General features: G+C 57.8%; 1 protein-coding gene across 1 annotated transcript in view; it reads left to right on the forward strand.

The window, feature by feature from the left end:
* NUP210 (nucleoporin 210kDa) overlaps window positions 1-19,725 on the forward strand; it is an 80,317-nt gene that overhangs the window by 8,865 nt on the left and 51,727 nt on the right. The window contains 11 exon segments of the mRNA XM_010862529.1: window positions 1,758-1,825; window positions 2,101-2,121; window positions 4,055-4,228; window positions 6,784-6,916; window positions 12,153-12,311; window positions 12,865-12,933; window positions 14,134-14,240; window positions 15,171-15,311; window positions 16,124-16,261; window positions 17,216-17,371; window positions 19,044-19,242. Coding sequence (XP_010860831.1) covers window positions 1,758-1,825; window positions 2,101-2,121; window positions 4,055-4,228; window positions 6,784-6,916; window positions 12,153-12,311; window positions 12,865-12,933; window positions 14,134-14,240; window positions 15,171-15,311; window positions 16,124-16,261; window positions 17,216-17,371; window positions 19,044-19,242 — 1,365 coding nt within the window.

Genomic DNA, 19,725 nt, shown 5'->3' on the forward strand with positions numbered 1-19,725 from the left:
GGGGGCTTTCACCCTCATCGTCACCGTTAGCAGCCCCGTCAGCGAGGAGCCCAGGATGGTTCCCAGGCTGATGGCCGATGTGGCCTGGGACTGATCAAAGTGGTCAGCTCGCGCAGCTGACCGGGGGCCTTGTCCCGGGGTGTGTTCTGGGGGCCGTTGTCCAGGGCGCTGGTCTGTCCAGCTGCGGCAGAGAAAGTTCATCCTGATAACTGGAGCTGTCATGGGGTGCCGGAGGGGTAGGGAGGGGCCCCAGGGTGGGGTGAGTGGGTAACAGTCCCGGCTGGGAGGTCCCTCCAGCTGTGACAGCCTCCAGGCACGGGAGGCCGCCTGTGCCAGCGCCCGGCGGGGCAGGAGGCGTGGGGGCCAGTAGTGCAGACAGACGGACGCCTTGTGAGATGGACTTGCTCCCCATCTTGACTTGGCCGGTCCTCCCAACAGCCGTGTGGCTTATGTTCCTCTGTCTGCTCGCCTCGGATTGGTAAGGGGTGGAGCTGGACTTGAACTGCTCTGGCCTGTGGGAATCCTCACCGTGCCACGTGGTGGCCACTGGCCCCACCCTGGCCGTTCACACTTACACCAGGGAAGACGGGGGGTTCCGGTCCCCGATGCACTGACCCCACCAGGTGCTCGTTAGCTGTGTGGCCGGTGTTGCCCGCACTGGACAGGGCGGACAGGGCGTTTCCATCAGCGGAAGGTTCTGCTGGCCGGCACTCATGCGCTCCTGGAGTCTGGGCTAATATCCCCTGATAGGAGCTGGCTCAGTGGTAAAGAACCCGCCTGCCAGTGCAGGAGACGCATAGACATGGGTTCGATCCCTGGGTCAGGAAGATCCCCTGGAGGAGGAAATGGCAACCCACTCCAGTATTCTTGCCTGAAGAGTCCTTGGAGAGAGGAGCCTGGTGTGATGCAGTCCGTGGGGTCACAAAGAGCTGGACATGGCTGAGTGATTAAACAACAACAACAAAATGCTGCATTGCGTTGTGCTGTATTAAATACAGTTTGGGGGGAGGAAGACTTACTTTTTAAAGATTTGCAGCGATTTTCAGCCTGCAGAAAAGTTGCAAGTCGGTACAGGAAGTGGATTCCCCAAACCATTTGAGAGCAAGCAGCCAGCCCGGGGGCTGTGACCCCGATTATTCCAGCGTGCGTTTTCCACCTCTTGGGACGTTTTCCTGCGTATGGACGAGACAGTCATCACGGTTGGGGCGTTAACACTGATGCCTGACCTCATTCGAGTTTTGCCAGTTTATCCCGCTTGTAGCAAAACACGCAGCCCAGGGCCCCCTGCCTCAAGCTGTCCTGTCTCTCCTCGTCTCCGTCAGCCTGGGGACTTGGTCCAGTTTCCTGGTCCCTCCTTGACTCCTGGGAGGTGGGACTCGTGGAGATGGCAGTCTAGATGTTTTGTAGAACTTCCCCCACTCCACGTTTATCTGACGTTCCCTCTGATTAGACCCAGAGCTCTGCATCTTTGCAGGAACATCACCAGAGGCGAGATTCCACATTCTCACTGCATCTTATCATAATGCAGCACTGACTTTGTTTTCTGCCATCCCTCGGGGAGGGTGGTGTCTGCCAGGTTCTACCCCCTTGCAATTAATAACTTTTTTTATGGGGAGTTATGAGTCTGACCTCTTATTTACACTTTCAAAAGTCCAGCTCAGGGCTCCAGGAAGCACTGGGGCTCAGCTCACAGCCATTTCCACAGCAGACACCCTCACACCCTGACACCGTGTAAGCCAGTTGCCCTCCTGGCTCAGAGCTCTTTGGGGGCTGGGCCGTCAGCCTCCATCTCCTGAATGATGAGCTCTGGAACTCCCTCTGTCTTGTAAGCCCAGGGTGCAGGTGTTAGGTCAGAGAGACCCGGTGCCCAGTCCTGGCCTTGCTGTGTCCTGCCTGTGGCCATCCTCAAGGACTGTGACCACCTGAGCACCACCTTCCTCCTCCAGCGGATGGAGGCGTCACCGTGCCCGCCTCCAGGGGTGCCACGTGGGGAGCACGTTGATGGGATGAGAGCCTGTCGCCAAGCCCAGCACACACTAGGTGTTCAGGATTTGCTGGCTGCCTGCCCCCCTCCACCAGCCCTGTTTTCTGCCCTGACAGCGGCCCCTGACAGCACTGGATGTGAGCCGAGTGCTGACCCCAGTCCAGGAGTGCTGAGAGTTGGAACCAGAGTGTCCTGGACTTTTATTCAATTCAGCATGCGATTATTTACAATAAGTAGGACATAGAAGCAAGCTAGATGTCCATCGCCAGAGGAATGGATAAGGAAGTTGTGGTACATACACACAAGGGAATATTACTCAGCTGTAGAAAGGGACGCATTTGAGTCAGTTCTAATGAGGTGGATGAACCTAGAGCCTATTATACAGAGTGAAGTGAGTCAGGAAGAGAAAGACGAATATCGTCTATGAACACACGTACGTAGAATCTAGAAAGATGCTACTGATGATCCTACATGCAGGACAGAAAGGAGACAAACACGAACAACAGACCTGTGGGCACGGGGAGAAGAGGAGGGCGGGACGGTGTGAGAGAAGAGCACTGAGACATACGCAGACGCAGCTGGTGGCTCAGGCTGTAAAGAGTCTGCCTGCGATGCAGGAGCCCCGGATTCCGCCCCTGGGTCAGGAAGATCCCCTGCAGAAGGACGTGGCAACCCCTCCAGCATTCTTTGGCTTCCCAGGTGGCACTAGAGGCAAAGAACCCGCCTGCCAGTGCAGGAGATGTCAGAGACGCGGGTTCGATCCCTGGGTGGGGAAGATGCCCTGGAGGAGGAGAGGACAACCCCCTCCAGTATTCTTGTCTGCAGAATCCCATGGACAGAGGCGCCTGGTGGGCTACAGTCCATAGAGTCTCAGAGTCACAAAAAGGACACTACTGAAGTGACTTAGCATGTACATTACCATACGTAAAGTAGATAGCCAGTGGCAGTCATGACGTCAGATGCAGGGAACCCAGATGTGGTGCTCTGTGACAGCCTAGAGGGGTGGGGTGGGGAGGGGGCGTATGTATACCTGTGGCTGATTCATGTGGATGTATGGTGAAAACCATCACAATATTGTTAAGTAATTACCCTCTGAAAAATAAAAAATGATAAATAAAAAAAGAACCAAAGCTCTTCTGTATGCAAGAAAAAGAATTTCAGCACGTAGTACCTCGTGAAACGACGAGGAAGTGAATCACCGCAGCACTCGGCAGACCTTGGGGAGAATGAACGTGTCTGACTGCTCCCGTTCGGGCGGGATGGGGGGCTTATTTATAGATCTCAGGCTGTCAGGAAAGACTCAGGCTGGCCCCGCTCACCAGCCTGCGCTCTGGCGTCCCACTCCATCCCAAATTCTCCCTCCCTTCTTCCCACAGCCTAACCATAGGGCCAGGGTAGGATGCAACGTGATCCCTTGTTCCTGACACTTGAGGGGTCATTGCTGAACCGTTTCCCAGACGCAGGAGCTGGCCGGGGAGAGGAGACTGGGACTAGTGGGGAGCCCAGGCTGGGCCTCTGGTCCCGGGGCTCACCTTTCACGTCCGTGAGACCAAAGCTTTTCATAAAGTTGACTGAGTGAGTGAAAGTCACTCAGTCGTGTCTAACTCTTTGCAACTCCGTGGACTGTAGGTTGCCAGGCTCCTCTGTCCATGGGATTCTCCAGGCAAGAATACGGGAGTGGGGTTGCTATGCCCTCCTCAAGGGGATCTTCCCAACACAGGGATCAAACCCAAGTCTCCTGCATTTCGGACAGAATCTTTACCGTGTGAGCCACCAGGGAAGCCCTCAGCTAAGTGGGCAGTCCTCAAATTTCAGTGCTGCCTTTGATCATAATCACAGCTGGATGTTTATAAAATGCAGGTTTCCAGGTGCAGACCAAGGGCCAGGCCAGGGGCTGAGAGCCCAGGTGTTTCCGGGGACGCTGGAAGTTCTGAGGCACGACATTCTGGGAACGGTTTTCTAGGCAACACCCACTGGGTCATTTCTGTGGCGCCTGGCAGCACGTGGAGGAGGCACTTAGAGGAGGCATTTAGAGGAAATGTGTGAGGTTCCTGGTTCCACATGTCATAGCTGAGCACACGCTCCTTTTCCAGCATCCTGACATTCCTGGAGTCCACCTACATCCCCCCCTCGTACATCTCAGAGATGGAGAAGGCGGCCAAGCAGGGCGACACCATCCTGGTGTCTGGGCTGAAGACCGGCAGCTCCAAGCTCAAGGCGCGCATCCAGGAGACCGTGTACAAGGTGGGCTTGGGCGGCCCTGGCTCGGGGGCGGCATCTCGACGCACGGGCCCCTGGCGTGTCCACTAGTGGAGAGGAGATGCCACGTGGGGACCAGGGTCTGCTGTGAGCCGTGCTTGGGACCAGGTGGCCGGGGAGCCGGCGCCGGCATCGCTGCACCCCCAAGGCGGTCCCTCCATTTCACCCTGTGCCCCGGCCTTGAGCCCCAACCGCTGGCTGCTTTCCAGAAAGGTCAGCTTCCGGGGTGTGCTGCCTCCTGCTGAGCGCTGGGGGTGGTAGCTGGTTAAGAAATTTCTTGGCTGATTCCGGTCCCGTGGAACCCGAGAGCCCGTGTCTGGGCACCAGAGCTGGGCGTGGAGATGTGTTGTCCGGCAGCAGCTGCCAAAGTCAGGGGCCCAGAGGTGGGTGCTCCCCGCTTTCTGTAAGAGTCAGGTGGGCTCAACTGAGGCTGGGGTGTGGCGGTGCCGCCCCCCACCCCGAGAGCTCTCTGGGGGCCCCTCTGGGCAGGCCGACCGGCCACTTTCCCAGGAAGGCTGGGCATGTCGGTCTGCTGTCTATGCATGCCCTGGGCTGGGGTCCTGCCAGGAATGGTCTCTCCAATTGTAACAGTCCCGTGGGACCCAGGAGCACAGCACCCCCACCTCAGCCCCCAGCATGCGGTGATCTGGCGTGTTTCCTGGGTGGTAGCTACAAAGCCGGGTGGAGATATGAGAACTGGGCCACCGGGGGGCGGGTCTGAGCTCCTGGGCATGGCCGAGCGAGGGTCCGCTGGCGGGAACAAGTCCAGTGGGCGATGAGTCTCTGTCACGTCACATCTGAGCATCTTCTTTCTTCCTTTCTTCTTCTTTTCTTCCTTCCTTTCTGATATTTTGGTCCCACCACACGGCTTGTGGGATCTTAGCTCCCTAACCAGGGATCGAACCCATGCCCTCGACAGCCAAAGTGCTGAGACCTAACCCACTGGACTACCAGGGAATTCCCTGAGCACTTTCCACGGGCTGTGCCTGCTCTGGGCCCGGGGCAGTAGGTTTCTGCACAGCCGGGCCCTTCAGGGACGTCTGCCAGTCCCCACAGCCCTTCTGGTCTTTTTTTTCCCATAACTGCATGTATTGATTTTTGGCTGTGCTGGTCTCACTGCTGTGTGGGCTTTTCTCTAGTTGCAGAGATCGGGGGCTAGTGCCTGCTTGCAGTGCGCAGGCTTCTCACTGAGGTGGCTTCTCTCTCTGCAGAGCACGGGCTGGAGGTGTGTGAGCTTCAGGAGCTGCCACTCCCCGGCTCTAGAGCACAGGCTCAGTGGCTGTGGTGCCCGGGCTTGGTGGCTCCATGGCGTGTGGGGTAGTCCCAGATCAGGGATCCAACCCGTGTCTCCTGCAGATTCCGGCAGATTCCTTACCACTGAGCCACCAGGGAAGCCCCCGACTCAGGTCTTTAAGACCACATGTTTTGGAGGCTCATCTCTCAGGCGCTGGTCTTAAAAGGTGGGGAGCCTGATGTGAGATACGAACCCTTCCCTCCTCAGGGAGAAGCCTCGGGTTTGGGTTCCCTGTGAATGTGGTCTCTACGAGCGGTGAGGTTTATGATGAGATTGTCCCGGGATCCTAGTCGCTTTGATGTGATTTCCCTGCTATTTGTCCTGTGTGAAGCGGTTGCTTTGCCAGTTTTTAGGGTTTTTTTAAGAGGAAATTGTTGCATATGTAGCTGTAGATGCAGTGTGTCCGTGGGAGGGGGTGAGCGCAGGGTCTTCTTACATCCTCACCGGGAATGATGCAGGAACCTCAACAGGAACCTTGACTTCCTCTTAAGCGAGGATGCATGTAACATGTCAGAGCTGGTTCAGTAGAAAACTCAAAGAGATCTACAGACGCAGAACGGGCCTGCATCCAGGGATGACCACTGCTTGTCCTCCAGGGAACACATGTCTGCATTTCTGTGGACAAGGATCCCTTGCTCTGCCCTCCATTTTCCCCAACTTGCAGGGTGACGAGCAGCTCCAAGACAGCGGAAGGTGCAGGCCCCATAGAGTCTGATCACCCGGGGGCGCCCCGGACTCCATGCAGGTGGTCTGCCCCGACTTCAGAGTCTGTCATGATGCTCCCTGAGGAGGGAGTCTGGGTGGGGATGAGAGGCGGGCTGGTGGGGGGTGGCCTGAACAGGGGGCGCTTGTCAGAACACGGCTGTTCCTCCTCGGGTGTGCGAGCGGGCTCCCCACCTCCCCGGCCTTTGGGGCTCTTTGTGGAGCCCCGGGGCCCCTGGCGCCTCTGTCTCCATGGCCATCGCTCCTGGCTCCTCGTTCTTCTCTGTACTTCTTACTATTTAAAACTGACCTGAAGGCTACGCCCTGTAAAGTGCTGTGCTCGGGGTATTTTGGCAATGACCTCTGATCGCCTGCCCCGCTCCCACAGGGCCCCCTGGGGCTTGGGGCGTCCCAAGGTGATGCCTGGGTTTCTCAGCGTCAGCTGCCTTCAGTGAACAGACTGAAAAGCCCTAGAGGTTCTGTCTCTCGCCCACACCGACCCCCACTTGGGCTCACCTCCCCTTCTGTCTCTTCCTCACACTAGAACGTCCACCCCGCGGAGGTCAGGCTGCTGATCTTGGAGAACATCCTTCTGAACCCGGCTTACGACGTCTACCTCTTGGTGGGGACGTCTATCCGCTACAGGGTGCAGAAGATCAGGCAAGGGAAAATCACAGGTGGGTCCCCGCTCAGCGCCGCGCTCAGGCGGCCGTGTTATCGCGGTGAAATAGGCATGACGTTGCTGTTTTAGCTACTTTTTAAGTGTGCATTTTAGTGACGATGATTACATTTATCGAGAGATTGTTGTACAGCCATCGCCACCGTCATCTCCAGAACTTCCTCGTCTTCCCCTGAGCCTGTTAAGCACTAACTCCCCAGCCCCCTTCTCCAGCCCCTGACAAGCACCCTCGAGCTTTCCGTTTCCATGAACCCGACTGCTCTTGGGACCTCATGTAAGTAGAGTCATGTAGTGTCTGTCCTTCTGTGGCCGGCTTATCTCACCGAGCAGAGCATCCTCACGGTCTGTCTGGATTGTGGCAGGCGTCGCAATGTCCCTCCTTCTCAGGCTGAGTACTGGTCTACTGTCTATATAGACCACATTTTGGACATTCGTGCTTGATGGGCACTTGGTTTCTTCTGCCTCTTGGCTATTAAAATAGTACCTCTGTGAGCAGAGCTGAACAAACATCTCCTTGAGATCCTGCTTTCAGTCCTTGGGGGCTTATATCCCTTTGTTTGAAAAATGTCAGAAGCCACGAGCTTTCGCTGGACCGGGTTTTGTTCCTGGCCTGGCGCTGACTTCTGGGCGGCCTGGACGAGGCACTGCCCCGCTTTAGGGCTCAGTGTCTCTGCTGGAGCCCTCAGGGCCTTTCTGCCTGTGTCGAGGGCACGATGGGTGAATTATTGTGGATTTGTTTCGGAAACTCTAAAGCGCTGTGTACTTGTGATGTGTTCTTAGTGGTGAGTGTTCCTAATGCATCACCAAGCCTGCTAAGAATTATCATCACCACCATCATCATTTTGTTTGGTTTATACATGTTTCATGATCAGCCCAGGGCGTCCAGGCTCGTGGGGACGAGAGTGTCCCATTCAAGGCCTGCGGGCTGCGAGGTGTGTCCGGGCAGCGCCTCCCCCAGTTGCTGGCTTCCTGCCTGTGAGGCAGGGCAGCAGTTAAGAAGCGTGTAGCGCTCCAGCGTCGGAGCAGCCTGGGCCTGTTCCGCAGCTGGGTCTGCAGATTAGGGTGGTGGGTCATCCGTCATTACCATGTGGCCGGCGCTGCAGGCCTGGGGAGGCCTCTGGGTCCAGCTCCCTCCCACTCAGGGTGCCCTGCTGAAGGGCAGGAGACTGGGGTCCTGAGCATCCCCGAGCACTGGGCGCTCAGCGCCTGGCTCTTCTGCGTGTCAGTGTGGAGGCGGGTGTGTACAAAGCTGGGCGGGGTCCTGGCCCGAGGCTGGCGTGCTCCCCAGATTTAGGACCCAGGTGTGGCCTTCGGAGACTCTTGAAGGGGAGATGGCTCAGGGGTGGAGTTCTCGGGATCCTGCCTCTGAGTGCTCAGGGGGACCGCGGTGGGAACAGGTCGAAAGGCCAGAGGGCACTGGGGGGCTTCCTGACAATGCCTCCTCCCCTGCGTGCTGTTGAGAAGCAGCTTGTGACGGGATGGGGGCGGTCTGGAGACGTCTGACCGTGGTGGGCGTTTCCTCGGTGCCCTGCTCGTCACGTTATGACCCAACAGCGCTGTGACGGGGCTTCAATACTACCCTGTTGTACGGATGAGGAAGCCGAGGCACAGACACGCGATAGTCACAGGGCTGCCAGGCCCTCGCCTGTAATACCACGCCGGCAGGCTCGGGGCATCCCGGCCCTGGGGGCGCACGACGACGGCTCTCTGTCCTCCCGGGGCAGGGCGGGCGGCCTCTTCGCAGGGTGGATGAGGGTGGAGAGGCGTGCCCCCACCAGGGAGGTTGGGGGAGATTTAATAAAGCGGACTTCACAGCTTACCCTTCAGTGTCTGACGGACAGCGCATCCCAAGACACCCAGAGGACTTTGGGGCTTGGTCACTGACCTCCGGTAGCAATCAAAGAATGGAACTCGGGAAAGTGAGCCCCGGAGAGGAAGTAGTTAAGCTGCCTTCCTTGCATCTGTAGGGTAATGAGATGGAAAATGCCTCTAAAAATAAGCACACCTGCACGACTGATGGCACCGGGCGCCCGGGCTGGCGTGCCTTCCAGACAGATGCTAGGGGAGGACAGACGGGGAGGAGCCAGCACCGGGCCACTGTGAACAGGACATCTGGGTGGAAGCGCATTGTCCATTCTTTTGTTTTTGGATGGGTTGTTTTTAATTGACATAGAATTCACATTGCTGTCATTTTTAACGGGCTGCCAGACAGGAAGTTGGGGACAGCGTCATGACAGGGGACCTGGATTTCGGCGAGCCCCAGTCTTGTATGGTGTCCCGCAGAAGGCTCAGAGAATGACACCCAGAGGGCAGTTACCCCAAATCCGTTCTTCAGGTTTTCTCTCAGTCTTTCTTCCTTCAAAATGTAATGTTCCTCCTTTTCTTTCTTATTTTCATTTCCTGACTTCCGCCTGCCTTCCATTAAGTGACAGTGTAAGCGAGGGTGTTGGTCGCTCAGTCACGTCTGACTGTTTGCGACCCCACGCACCGTGTGAGAATCCTGGAGTGGGTGGCCGTTCCCTTCTCTGCTGAGTGGCGGCTTGCTTTCTCATGAGCCCATTTGTTTATGGAGCCCCTGCTCTGTCTGTGGGCACTGTTGGGGGGACTGCAGTGGTTGGGGGGCAGCCCAGGGCCCACTCACCTGGGGCTCCAGTGACGGCCTGCAGTGCGGCAGGTGAAGGGGGCGAGGGGCCCGGAAGAGGGGTGTCTGTGAGGCCCTGCTTGGTCCTCCGTGTGTGATGCTGGTGTCGCAGGCTCGCCTGGCGCAGTAACCAATCATGAGAGGGGAGACGTGCTGGCTGAGGAACGGGGTGTCTGAGGAGACCTCGGTGACAGCACTGCTGGAAATTCCTGGGGTAAATTGGGCTGAGGTTGAAAGATGGATGGGCGTGGAGCAGGGGTTCCTGAGTCCAAGACGCAGCTATTAAAGGATCCAGTGCACCCTGAGCTGTGGCTGCCCAGAGCGAGTGTACACTGGGCTGCCTGCAGGGCTGGGCTCAGAGGCAGGGCCCTGTGCTTCTCCTCGTCCTGGGCTCAGACCCACCTCCCCAGGAGCTCCGTGGTCATCCCTGCAGCCTACACGGGGTGGGGGTGGAGGTTCCGGCGATCAGAAGCACGTCTGGAGGATCAGCCAGGGTTGAGCGGGGTCAGAGCCCGGCTGCCCTCCTGGCCATGGAACGGCACCCTTGGGGCTGGCCTCATGCCCTCGGCAGTGGTAGCTGGGCTGGGCTAGGGCCCAGGAGCCACCTCCTCTGCCTGTGGACGGACAGGCGCCTTTCACGTCCGCAAAGCCTTCCCTGCTCAGGAGCTCTGACGAGTAGCAAGGAGGTGCTGAAGAGGGTCACCAGGCAAGCCCCTTATTTTCGTTGTCTTAGGGCTTTGTAAATAGGGTTACATCTTGTTGTGCAAGATCCTTCCAGAGCCAGTTTATTTATTTCCCAAAAAGGGCCTTTTTCGTTTGGAGAACCTTATACAAGGGAGGACACTGGTTCTTCTAAAGTAGCCCCAAGTGATGCTGCTCAGGGAGCAGCGTTGCCTTATTCTTTTGTTATGATGCTTCCTCGATGCGGGGCTTCCCTGGTGGCTCAGTGGTAAAGAATCTGCCTGCTTGATGCAGGTGACATGGGTTTGATCCCTGGATCGGGAAGATCCCCTGAAGGAGGAAATGACACCCCACTCCAGTATTCTTGCCTGGGGAAGCCCATGGGTAGAGGGGTCTGGCAGGCTATAGTGTATGGGGTCGCAGAAGAGTCGGACACGACTGAGTGACTGAACAGCAGCAGCAGCCCTCCACGCACGGCGGCTGTGGTCTGATCCCTGGGTGTGTCGTTTGCAAGCCTCTCGGCCACCGCTGGGCCGTGTGGACCGGAAGTGGGCCGTGTGGACCGGAAGTGGGCCGTGTGGACCGGAAGTGGGCCGTGTGGGCCGGAAGGGCTTCTCTGTTCCAGGCCTGTCAGAATCCCCTGCCAGGCCTGTGCTGGTCCCTCCCCTGCAGTCTCCTCCCTGCCTGGCCCCCTACTCCTCCCTGCTCCCTGAGTTTGGTTCAGTAGGCCTGGGATGGGGCCAATTATTTGCAGCTTCCCAGGTGATGCTGATGGTCAAGGGAACATGCTTTGAGAACACTCTGCTCCAGGGCAGATTCCTGGGGACTTATTGGAACACACAGCTGGTACCCCAGGGCAGGAGATGGGCACGTTGCCCACCCCCGCCCCCTTCAGAATTCCTGGGAGTTCTGAAGGTTGTTCTGGTTGAAACGCCTCTCGGATCCTTGTCCTGGGCGCCTCCCGGGGCAGCCCCCGCCTGGGACGCGGTGGTGAGCGGGGAAGCTGACTGTGGTCCCTCTCTGGAGGGCTGGAGCGCGGCCTCACACACAGGCTCGGGGAGTGGGCTATCTGATAGGAAGTCCTCCAGACGGGGGAGAGGGCGTGTTGTGGGGTCCTGCTCCCTGTGGTCTGCCTCCCGGGTCTGCTGCCCGCCACTGAGGGGCCCCTAGCAAGCTTCCAGTCTTGATTTCTGCAGGTCCCCCAGTGCTCACGTGAGGGTTTCAGGGGCATCATGGGATGAAAAGGGTGAGGTGCACGTGAAGGTTAGACCCCGAGGTTATGGGTTTGTAGGACCCATTATTTCCCAGGGAAACTGTTTTCCATCCTGGCCCAGATTGGGTGAGTTCTCTTCCACAACGGGACACAGAGAAGAACACCAATGGATGGTCAGGACAGCGAGAGAGAGAATTCTTTACAAATTATAGACCCATCTCTTGAAACCCAATGGGGCACCACAGACAAGCATATCTTTGCAGACCTCCGGAAGATGGCCAGGTCCAGTGAGCCCTGCCCTGGGCCCCTCAGTGCAGAAGCAGCGTCATTTACTTCCCTGACAAGCAGAAAAGGCTCTGATGTTGGTATCCTGCCAGACGCTGGCAGTTTGAGTCAGAGGCTGTGCTTAATTTAAAAAAAGAAAAAAAAAGCTGCTCATGGCATCCATAGAAAACTGATTGCCGCTGAAGATTCATGGAGAGTGTCAGCTCTGTCCACAGGCATGCAGAATACTATTAAAATGGAAAGTGTTGAAAAAAATTAGGCAAAAAAAAAAAAAATCAAGCAGCTGTACTGACCGCAGGGTCCAGGGATTGCGGGGGGTGGGGGTGGGGCTGGGGGAGAATGATGTTGACTTTTACCGTTTCCTGTCTTGGCTCTCTCCGCCCGCTTTGCTCATCCCTGTTTCTGGGTGGCCAGAACTCTCGATGCCCTCCGATCAGTACGAGCTGCAGCTTCTGAACAACGTCTGGGACCCACAGGGAGACCCGGGCCGGCCTGTGGCGGGCCTGGCCCAGGACACGTCGACGGTCACCGCTGTGCAGCTGGGACAAAGTAGCCTGGTCCTCGGCCACAGGAGTATCCTTTTCCCGGATGGCGCGCCGCACCTGTGTGTCTTGCACAGACGTGCTGTTTGGAAGTCAAGCCACTTTTCTCCCTGAAACCTTGGCGAGGCTAAAAATAGCCCTGTTTCCCCTCAAGGTCTGAAAATCAGAAAGGACCAAAATAGCACCGTGTCTGAGCAGAACGGCTCACCTCCGTGCAGGGCTCCTTGGAGAGGCGCCGAGGTGGAGGCGGTGGCTGGGGCTGAGCCCCCCTCCCCGCCTCTGGAACGTTCTCTGGTCTCATCCTAGGGGCCTGGTCTAGGCTGTCCCCACCAGCGTGTGGGCTGTCACGCGTCCCGGACTGGTTCACGTGCCCCAGGCGGTCTCCAGGGTCCCTGTAGAGGCCCCCTTTTGAGTGGAGGAAGTGCCCTGTGGCCGCCGATCCTGGAAAAGACCTGTGTTCTGCAGGCCTCGGTCGGGGGGCCTTCCATCCTTGCTTCTGCCTGTGTGATGTTGACAATGACGGAGCCGCAGGAGCCAAACTGAAGCCTGCCGGCCTGTTCAGTGCTCCTTAACTCAAAATCCAGGCATCCGCATGCAGGGAGCTTCCCGGTTACCCAACAGCACAATCTACGTGGTGGAGCCTGGGTACCTCGGTGAGTATGCACGTCCTGGGTTGTCTGGGATTACAGGAGGTAGAGTCAGATAAAAGCAATAGCCCCCCAGAAAATGGCCTCACTTTGGCCAGATCTGCCAGCTGGGAGGCCTGGGACATCAGCTCCCACCCTGACCCCCGTCCTTCCCCCGTCTGTGTACAGGACAAGCGGAGGGAGGCTGGGCCAAATTCCAGCAGGTAGCCAGCTTTTCAGGGAGAGAAGCAGGACAGAGTAGAGTGGGCAGGGCTCTGTCTCCTGGCTTTATACCTGGGCTCTGCATAGACCGCACCATGGCTGCGGACGCTGGCGAGATGTCTTGGAGGGAAAGAGGGGAAGGCTGGAGGCCTAGAGAGGAGGGGAGGAATTTCCAGCCACAGAGGACCCAGAGGAGCATAGCCAGGGCCCAGGGGCTGCCCAGGGGCAGTGCTCAGAGTGTAGACCTACAGTGGATTCAGGGTGCAGACCTACTGTGGATTCAGAGTGCAGACCTACTGTGCACCCAGAGTGTAGACCTACTGTGCACTCTGAGTGCACACTCTGTGGATTCAGAGTGCAGACCTATTGTGGATTCAGAGTGCAGACTCACTGTGAAATCAGAGTGTACACCTACTGTGCACTCAGTGTAGACCTACTGTGGATTCAGAGTGCAGACCTACTGTGCACCCAGAGTATAGCCCTAATGTGCACTCAGAGTGTGGCTCTACTGTGGATTCAGTGTGCAGACTCAGTGTGTACTCAGAGTGTAAACCTACTGTGTATTCAGAGTGCAGACTCACTGTGAAATCAGAGTGTAGACCTAATGTGCACTCAGAGTGTGGCTCTACTGTGTATTCAGAGTGCAGACTCACTGTGAAATCAGAGTGTAGACCTACTGTTCACTGAGTGCAGACCTACTGTGGACTCAGAGTGCAGACCTACTGTGGGTCAGAGCTGGGCCCACCATGGATAAGGTCAAGTTTGAGTGGGCCCTGGAGCCACCAGGAGCGAATGTTCAGGTTTGGTCCAGGGGCATCTGAGGTCAGCTCGGGTTCTGAGGGCTCAGGGCTGCTGCGGGCATTAGATCTGCCAATCACGGGCACTGGTCCCTCCCCGGGGACCGGCTGTGGCCCCGGTGCTCACGGGGCCTGGTTTGCCCTCCTCCTGAGCTGCAGGCCCCTGTGACTCCAGTGCTGAGACTCTGTGCACCTGCCTCTTCCGTAGGGTTCACAGTCCACCCTGGTGGCAGGTGGGTGCTCGAGACTGGCCGTCTGTACGAAATCACCGTCGAAGTGCTTGACAAGTCTGGCAACAAGGTCTACCTGTCGGATGTGAGTCCCCTTCGGGCCTGGTTGGGGGTGCAGGGGTACATCTCCTGGAGAAGGTGCCTGAAGAGCCGCTTCAAATCATAGGGCCCCCTAGCAGGCGGGCTGAGCTGGGGGAGCTTCTTACAGTACTGCTGGATCCCTAGGAAACCCTGTCATGGGCACCTCGGGCATCTCAGGGCCCTGTGAGCCTGTGAGTCTGCACCCTAAGGCCGCACTCCCATCAGGGTTGGAGCGGGGAGAAGAGGCCGCAGCAGTAGGGTCACAGAGGCGGTGATGGTGGCGGGTGTGGCGTCTACCATCTGCCCTCCTGCTCCCTCCTTGTTAGCCCAGGGACCTCACCACAGGTGAGATAGATAGAGAATCTATCCTTCCCGGCCCTACAGTGGCTCAGGGCCAGAAATGCCTGTGAACTGTCCAAAGGCCCCTCGACTAAGACCAAGCTCAGTAGCTTCCTGGTTCTGGAAAGAGCTTCACACAAACAGGCAGACGGAGAGGCGCCTTGGTCGCATTCGTTCCTTTGTGAGCAATTCCCAGGATCCTGAGAATATCCAGACCTTCCTTGTGGGCCCTGAGGTTTCCCTTTGGCCTACTTGGCAGAAGCCATCACCTTCCTTGTGTTACTAGACTCACTCCATCACCGTCTTGGGGGGATGTTACCTCTAAGGGATTCCGTTGTTGTTCTTTATATTTGGTGGTTTCCTTGTTGGGACCACGGGGTCTGAGAGCCACTGTGGCTCTGTGCTCCTGAGCACCGGCTCATTGGGTCATGTACAGAGGGGCTGAGGTTTGGGGCTCAGAGCTCAGATCCCGGGCTTCGTGCGGCTCATCAGTCTGGCCCGACTGCTCTCTGGGGGCCACGTGGCTTCTTTCCCGCGTCCTGACTTCCCTGAGTTGTCCCTGAATCTCCTCTCACCATCCTGTGTTGCCTTCCAGAACATCCGCATCGAAACTGTGCTACCTGTGGAGTTCTTTGAGGTGCTGGCTTCTTCCCAGAATGGGTCGTACCATCATGTCAGGGCGACAAATCGGGGCCAGACGGTCATCGAGGCGGCCCTCACCTCTGTGGTGGACCAGGCAAGTTGGCACTTCCCTGGGCCACCCCGGGCCCTTTGCAGGCAGAAATGCCAACCCAGGGTGGACATGAGCCGGAGGAGTCGGGGTCCCAAGATTCAGTGCTGTCACGGGTGCCGTGGGGGTCCTTCCTACTCTAGGCTCCCGGTGGCATCAGGCGTAGGGGCTTTGGCTTTTTCCTGTCCCCTGTCCTCTGTCCTTGTCGTGGACCAGAGCCCCCTTCATCTGAGCCTTGCTGACTCCTGAAAAAGCAAGCCCTCGCCTCTAGGACTGGGTTCAGAAACGCTTGTTGGGGCCCGTGTGTCCAGCTGTGCCCTGACTGGGACCCACGAGTGTTTCTTTGGCTGTTTGGGGTCCTTCAGAGTTTTAAAATTCTCACCCGTTTTTGAAAGGCCAGTTGGTTTCAGTGGGAGCAGATTCCACTGATTGGAAGCTTGGTGCCGGGACTCTCATCTCCCTACTACACCTAGTAGAGGCCTAGTGGAGGCCGCTGTGGCCTGGGGACCAGGCAGAGATTCCTACCGAAGCGGCCGGTTCTCCTTTGGAGGCTCTGGCGAGTGGCTTTCACGTCCCATGCCTCGGTTTCCCCATCCTTAAAGTGGGGATAACCACGACCAGCCTGCCCATGGGATGTGCCATGAGGATGCAGCCAAGCAGTGCTGACTCGAGTGGCTGTTGAAGAGCCACCGAAAGCCGTCTCCATGGAGACGAAGAAGGCTGCAGGGTACCCGGCATCTTCCTTCCCACTCCCCCACAGTCTGAGGGGACGGGGTCTGGTTGTCATGCTGGCGTGTGGCTCCCTCGCCCCCTTGCAGGATGGAGGGGTCCACACATTACGGGTGCCTGTGTGGAACCAGCAGGAGGTGGAAATCCACAGCCCCATCACCCTTCATCCGAGCATCTTGACGTTTCCATGGCAACCAAAGGCAGGCGCCTATCAGTACGTGATAAAGGTAACTTGGAGACCCCATCTGGGTGACTTTCTTTGGGTGTTTCCATGTGTTGGGGCTCTAACTCCATTCTGTTTCTGTTAAATTACCTTCTGTTGGTTGAAAGAATTTGAAATCAAAGTCTTTATGCTTTCTGTATCTTCCAAGGTTTTCTATCACAGCAGGGTATTTTGGTAATTAGGAAAAAACCTTGAAAAATAGAAAAGAAAACACGATGAAGAAAGTCCTAAGCATGCATTTAACTTTCACATGTGGTTTTTATTTTCTGTAAAAATAATTGCTTTCTGGGAGCAGTGTAAATATCTTGAGAGAAAACCTTGGAATTGGCTGGGGAGACGTCTTCAACTCTGCCGCACATCTGGTGTTCTTGGTCTCTGAAGTTCACAAGTCCCCCCAGCGTCAGTGGCAGGGCCCAGGGCCCTTCGGGCTGGGGCTCATGGGGGCCGCGCTCCGTCCATCCCGCTGTCTCCCGGCAGTGTGGACAGTGTCCTTGTGTGCCTGGGACCCGCTGTCCCTTCCCGCAGCTGTGTCACCTTCCCGGCCCCTCTAGGGTTCGGGGGTGATGGCCCCTGACGCGGAGGCCGCTGGGCTGTCCTTGACTTCACGGCAGATGACTGGAGCGGGCAGGGTCTGTGCAGGAGGGGCAGGGACGTCACGACCCTGTGGCTGGGGTCTTCCCACTGCAGCCTGAGCTCAGGAGGTGCCCCTGGGTCCTGGGGCCACTCTCAGGGACGTGTGCATACACGTGTGTGTCAGTCAGAGGTCCGTGGAATACGAGGACCAGAAGGAGACAGGCGGGGAGAACAAGGGGTGGGCGCGGTGCCAGCTGGACGTTGGCTGATGCCTTGTGTCTCCACGTGGTGACGTGATGCCAACGCGTGTGAGCGAGGGTGTGAGAGGGAGAGGGATGGAGGGGCAGGGCAGGCGGGCTGACCCAATGATGCCTTCCCTCCCCAGGCCCAGGGCGGCAGCGGGAACTTCAGCTGGTCCTCCTCGAGCTCTGTGGTGGCCACGGTCACTGTCAAGGGTGTGATGACCACAGGCAGCGACACGGGGGTCAGTGTGATCCAGGCACACGACGTGCAGAACCCGCTGCATTTCGGTGAGATGAAGGTGAGGCCCGGGTCGGGGCGGCCGCCCTGGAGAGACGAAGGTGAGGCCTGTGTCAGGGCGGCCGCAGGGCGGCTTGGGGAGTGATCGGGCCGCCATCTTAACCAGCCTCTGGCTTAATTCAGAAGCACCCTTTAGTCATCAGTCTTGACCTTGGCTGGGATTCTGGTGAGGGGGGTCAGGGGTCAGGTCCAGCCTGGCCCCTGAGGTCATGGACAGACCCGGGAGATAGCCATCCCATCCCACACCGGGCAGGGGTGGGACCGCCAGGATCCCAAAGGGAGGTCAGAGGATTCAGAAACACGAGACACTCAAAGGAGTCGTTCTAGAACACCCTCCGACCCGAAAGCTAGGACTTTGCTTCAGAAAGGCTGCTGGGCTGTAAATTCATAGGGAGAGGAAGCCCCCAGACCCAAGACTGGCCTGCTCCTTTGCTCTGATTCCTGTTCAGATCCAAGTTAGGAGTCCCCCCGACAGGGACCCTACATCTGGCGTCCGTCCCAAGTGACGTCCCAAGCGACGGCTGAAGGTGGACATGACCGCCTGGACAGCCCCGCCTGGTAGCCTCCTGACCCCAGCTCTTTCTTGACCGCCTGATCCTGACCTCAGCTGCTTTTATGACTCCACTTAGGGCCAGAATGGAAGCTCCGTACGTAGCGTGCCCAGCCCCAACCTTCTACACTATTTGGGACATTAACGCACAGGTCGTCCTTGTGTTTTTATTTAGATCCACACACACCTACCTAAAGATCCATCTAACTCTCATGAGCGTGCTAAGTCATTTCTATCGTGTCCAACTCTTTGTGACCCCATGGACTGTAGCCAGCCAGACTCCTCTGTCCATGGGTTTCTCCAGGCAAGAATACTGCAGTGGGTTGCCATGCCTTCCTCCAGGGGAATCTTCCCGACCCAGTGATCAAACCTGTGTCTCTTATGTCTCCTGCACTAGCACCTCCTGGGAAGCCCTAACTCTCATGTAAGGAGGTTTGTAGCCAAGACAACTTAACTGTAGCATCTCTTCCAAGTATTTGGATGATCTGTGGCCGCAGGCTGATTCATCTCGGTGAACGTGCCCCGCCCACCCCCGCGGAGCCCAGAGCCCACTTGCAGCCCAGCAGTGTGCGCAGTGGTCGGAGTCTGGCTTCCGGGGCTGCCTGCCTGGCCCAGACTGACCCTGCTGCAGCCAGGCAGGCTCTCAACCCCCACAGCAGGTTCCTTGTTGGGCAGAGACACTGGTGACCTTGTTGCCAAGGAGGCTGAGAGAATGGGGTTCTCTCGTCCGGCTCTTGGAACAGAGCTTGGCATGTGGGCAGTTTTGTTGGGTGTTGACGCTGGTGATGCCTCTCAATCTGCGCTCCCCTCTTCTTTACCTCCCTCCGACGTGCTGAGCTGTACATGCCTCAGGGCCTTTTCACAGACCCTCTCTTCAGCCAGACTGGGTCTGGCCGTCTCTGACACACTCCCAGGTCAAGCTCATACGTCACCTTCCCACAGAAGCCTCTGCATCTCTGCCCTGAACATCTCTCTGCCCCCTGCATAAAGCGTCGTGTCCACCAAGCTCAGGCTTCTCACCAGCGGGTCCTGAGTGCCTACACGCAGGAATCAGGAAAGCTGAGCAGCGGCTCTTCCTCCTCTGTGTAGCCGGCTGACCACACCCCTCAACCCTGTCCTGCAGGTGTATGTGATCGAGCCCAGCGGCATGGAGTTCGGCCCGTGCCCAGTGGAGGCCCGCGTGGGCCAGAGCCTGGAGCTGCCCCTCAGGATCCACGGCCTCATGCCGGGCGGGGCCGACGACGTGGCCACCCTGAGCGACTGCTCCCACTTCGACTTGGTGGTGGAGGCGGAGAACCAGGGCGTGTTCCAGCCGCTCCCAGGTAACGCAGCGCTGTGAGCGGCGCCGACTGGCGGGGTCACCACCGATGACCTCAGTTCTCAGCGTGGGTTGCCCAGATTCCTAAATCGGGAACTGAGCCAGCAGAGGGGTTGAGAAATGGCGTTTGTCCCCTGTCCACCCCCAGCTATGGTCTGCTCTGCACCTTTCTGCTGTGAGGCCCGCGTGTCGCTCGGCTTTCTGAGCCTCAGTCTCCACGTCTGTAAAATGGGTGTCATCCTAAGGAGACTCGTGTGTCGTGGTGCCTGTCGCAGCCCCTGGAATGTGGCAGCTGCTTGGAATACACTGTCCATAGCGGTTCTGATGACAGACTCGCGACACCTCTGTGACGCCACGGCCTGCCCCTCCAGGGCCGTTGGAGCCAGGCCCCCTGCAGGGCTGGGTGGTGAAGTCGGTGGTGACGGTGGTGGTGGCACTCGGTTATGGAGTGTCAGCCCTACCGGTGTGGTGCGTGCCCTTGGCGTGC

This window comes from Bison bison, unplaced genomic scaffold (genome assembly GCF_000754665.1).
Source record: "Bison bison bison isolate TAMUID 2011002044 unplaced genomic scaffold, Bison_UMD1.0 scf7180017864482, whole genome shotgun sequence".
Taxonomy (NCBI): Eukaryota; Metazoa; Chordata; class Mammalia; order Artiodactyla; family Bovidae; genus Bison; species Bison bison.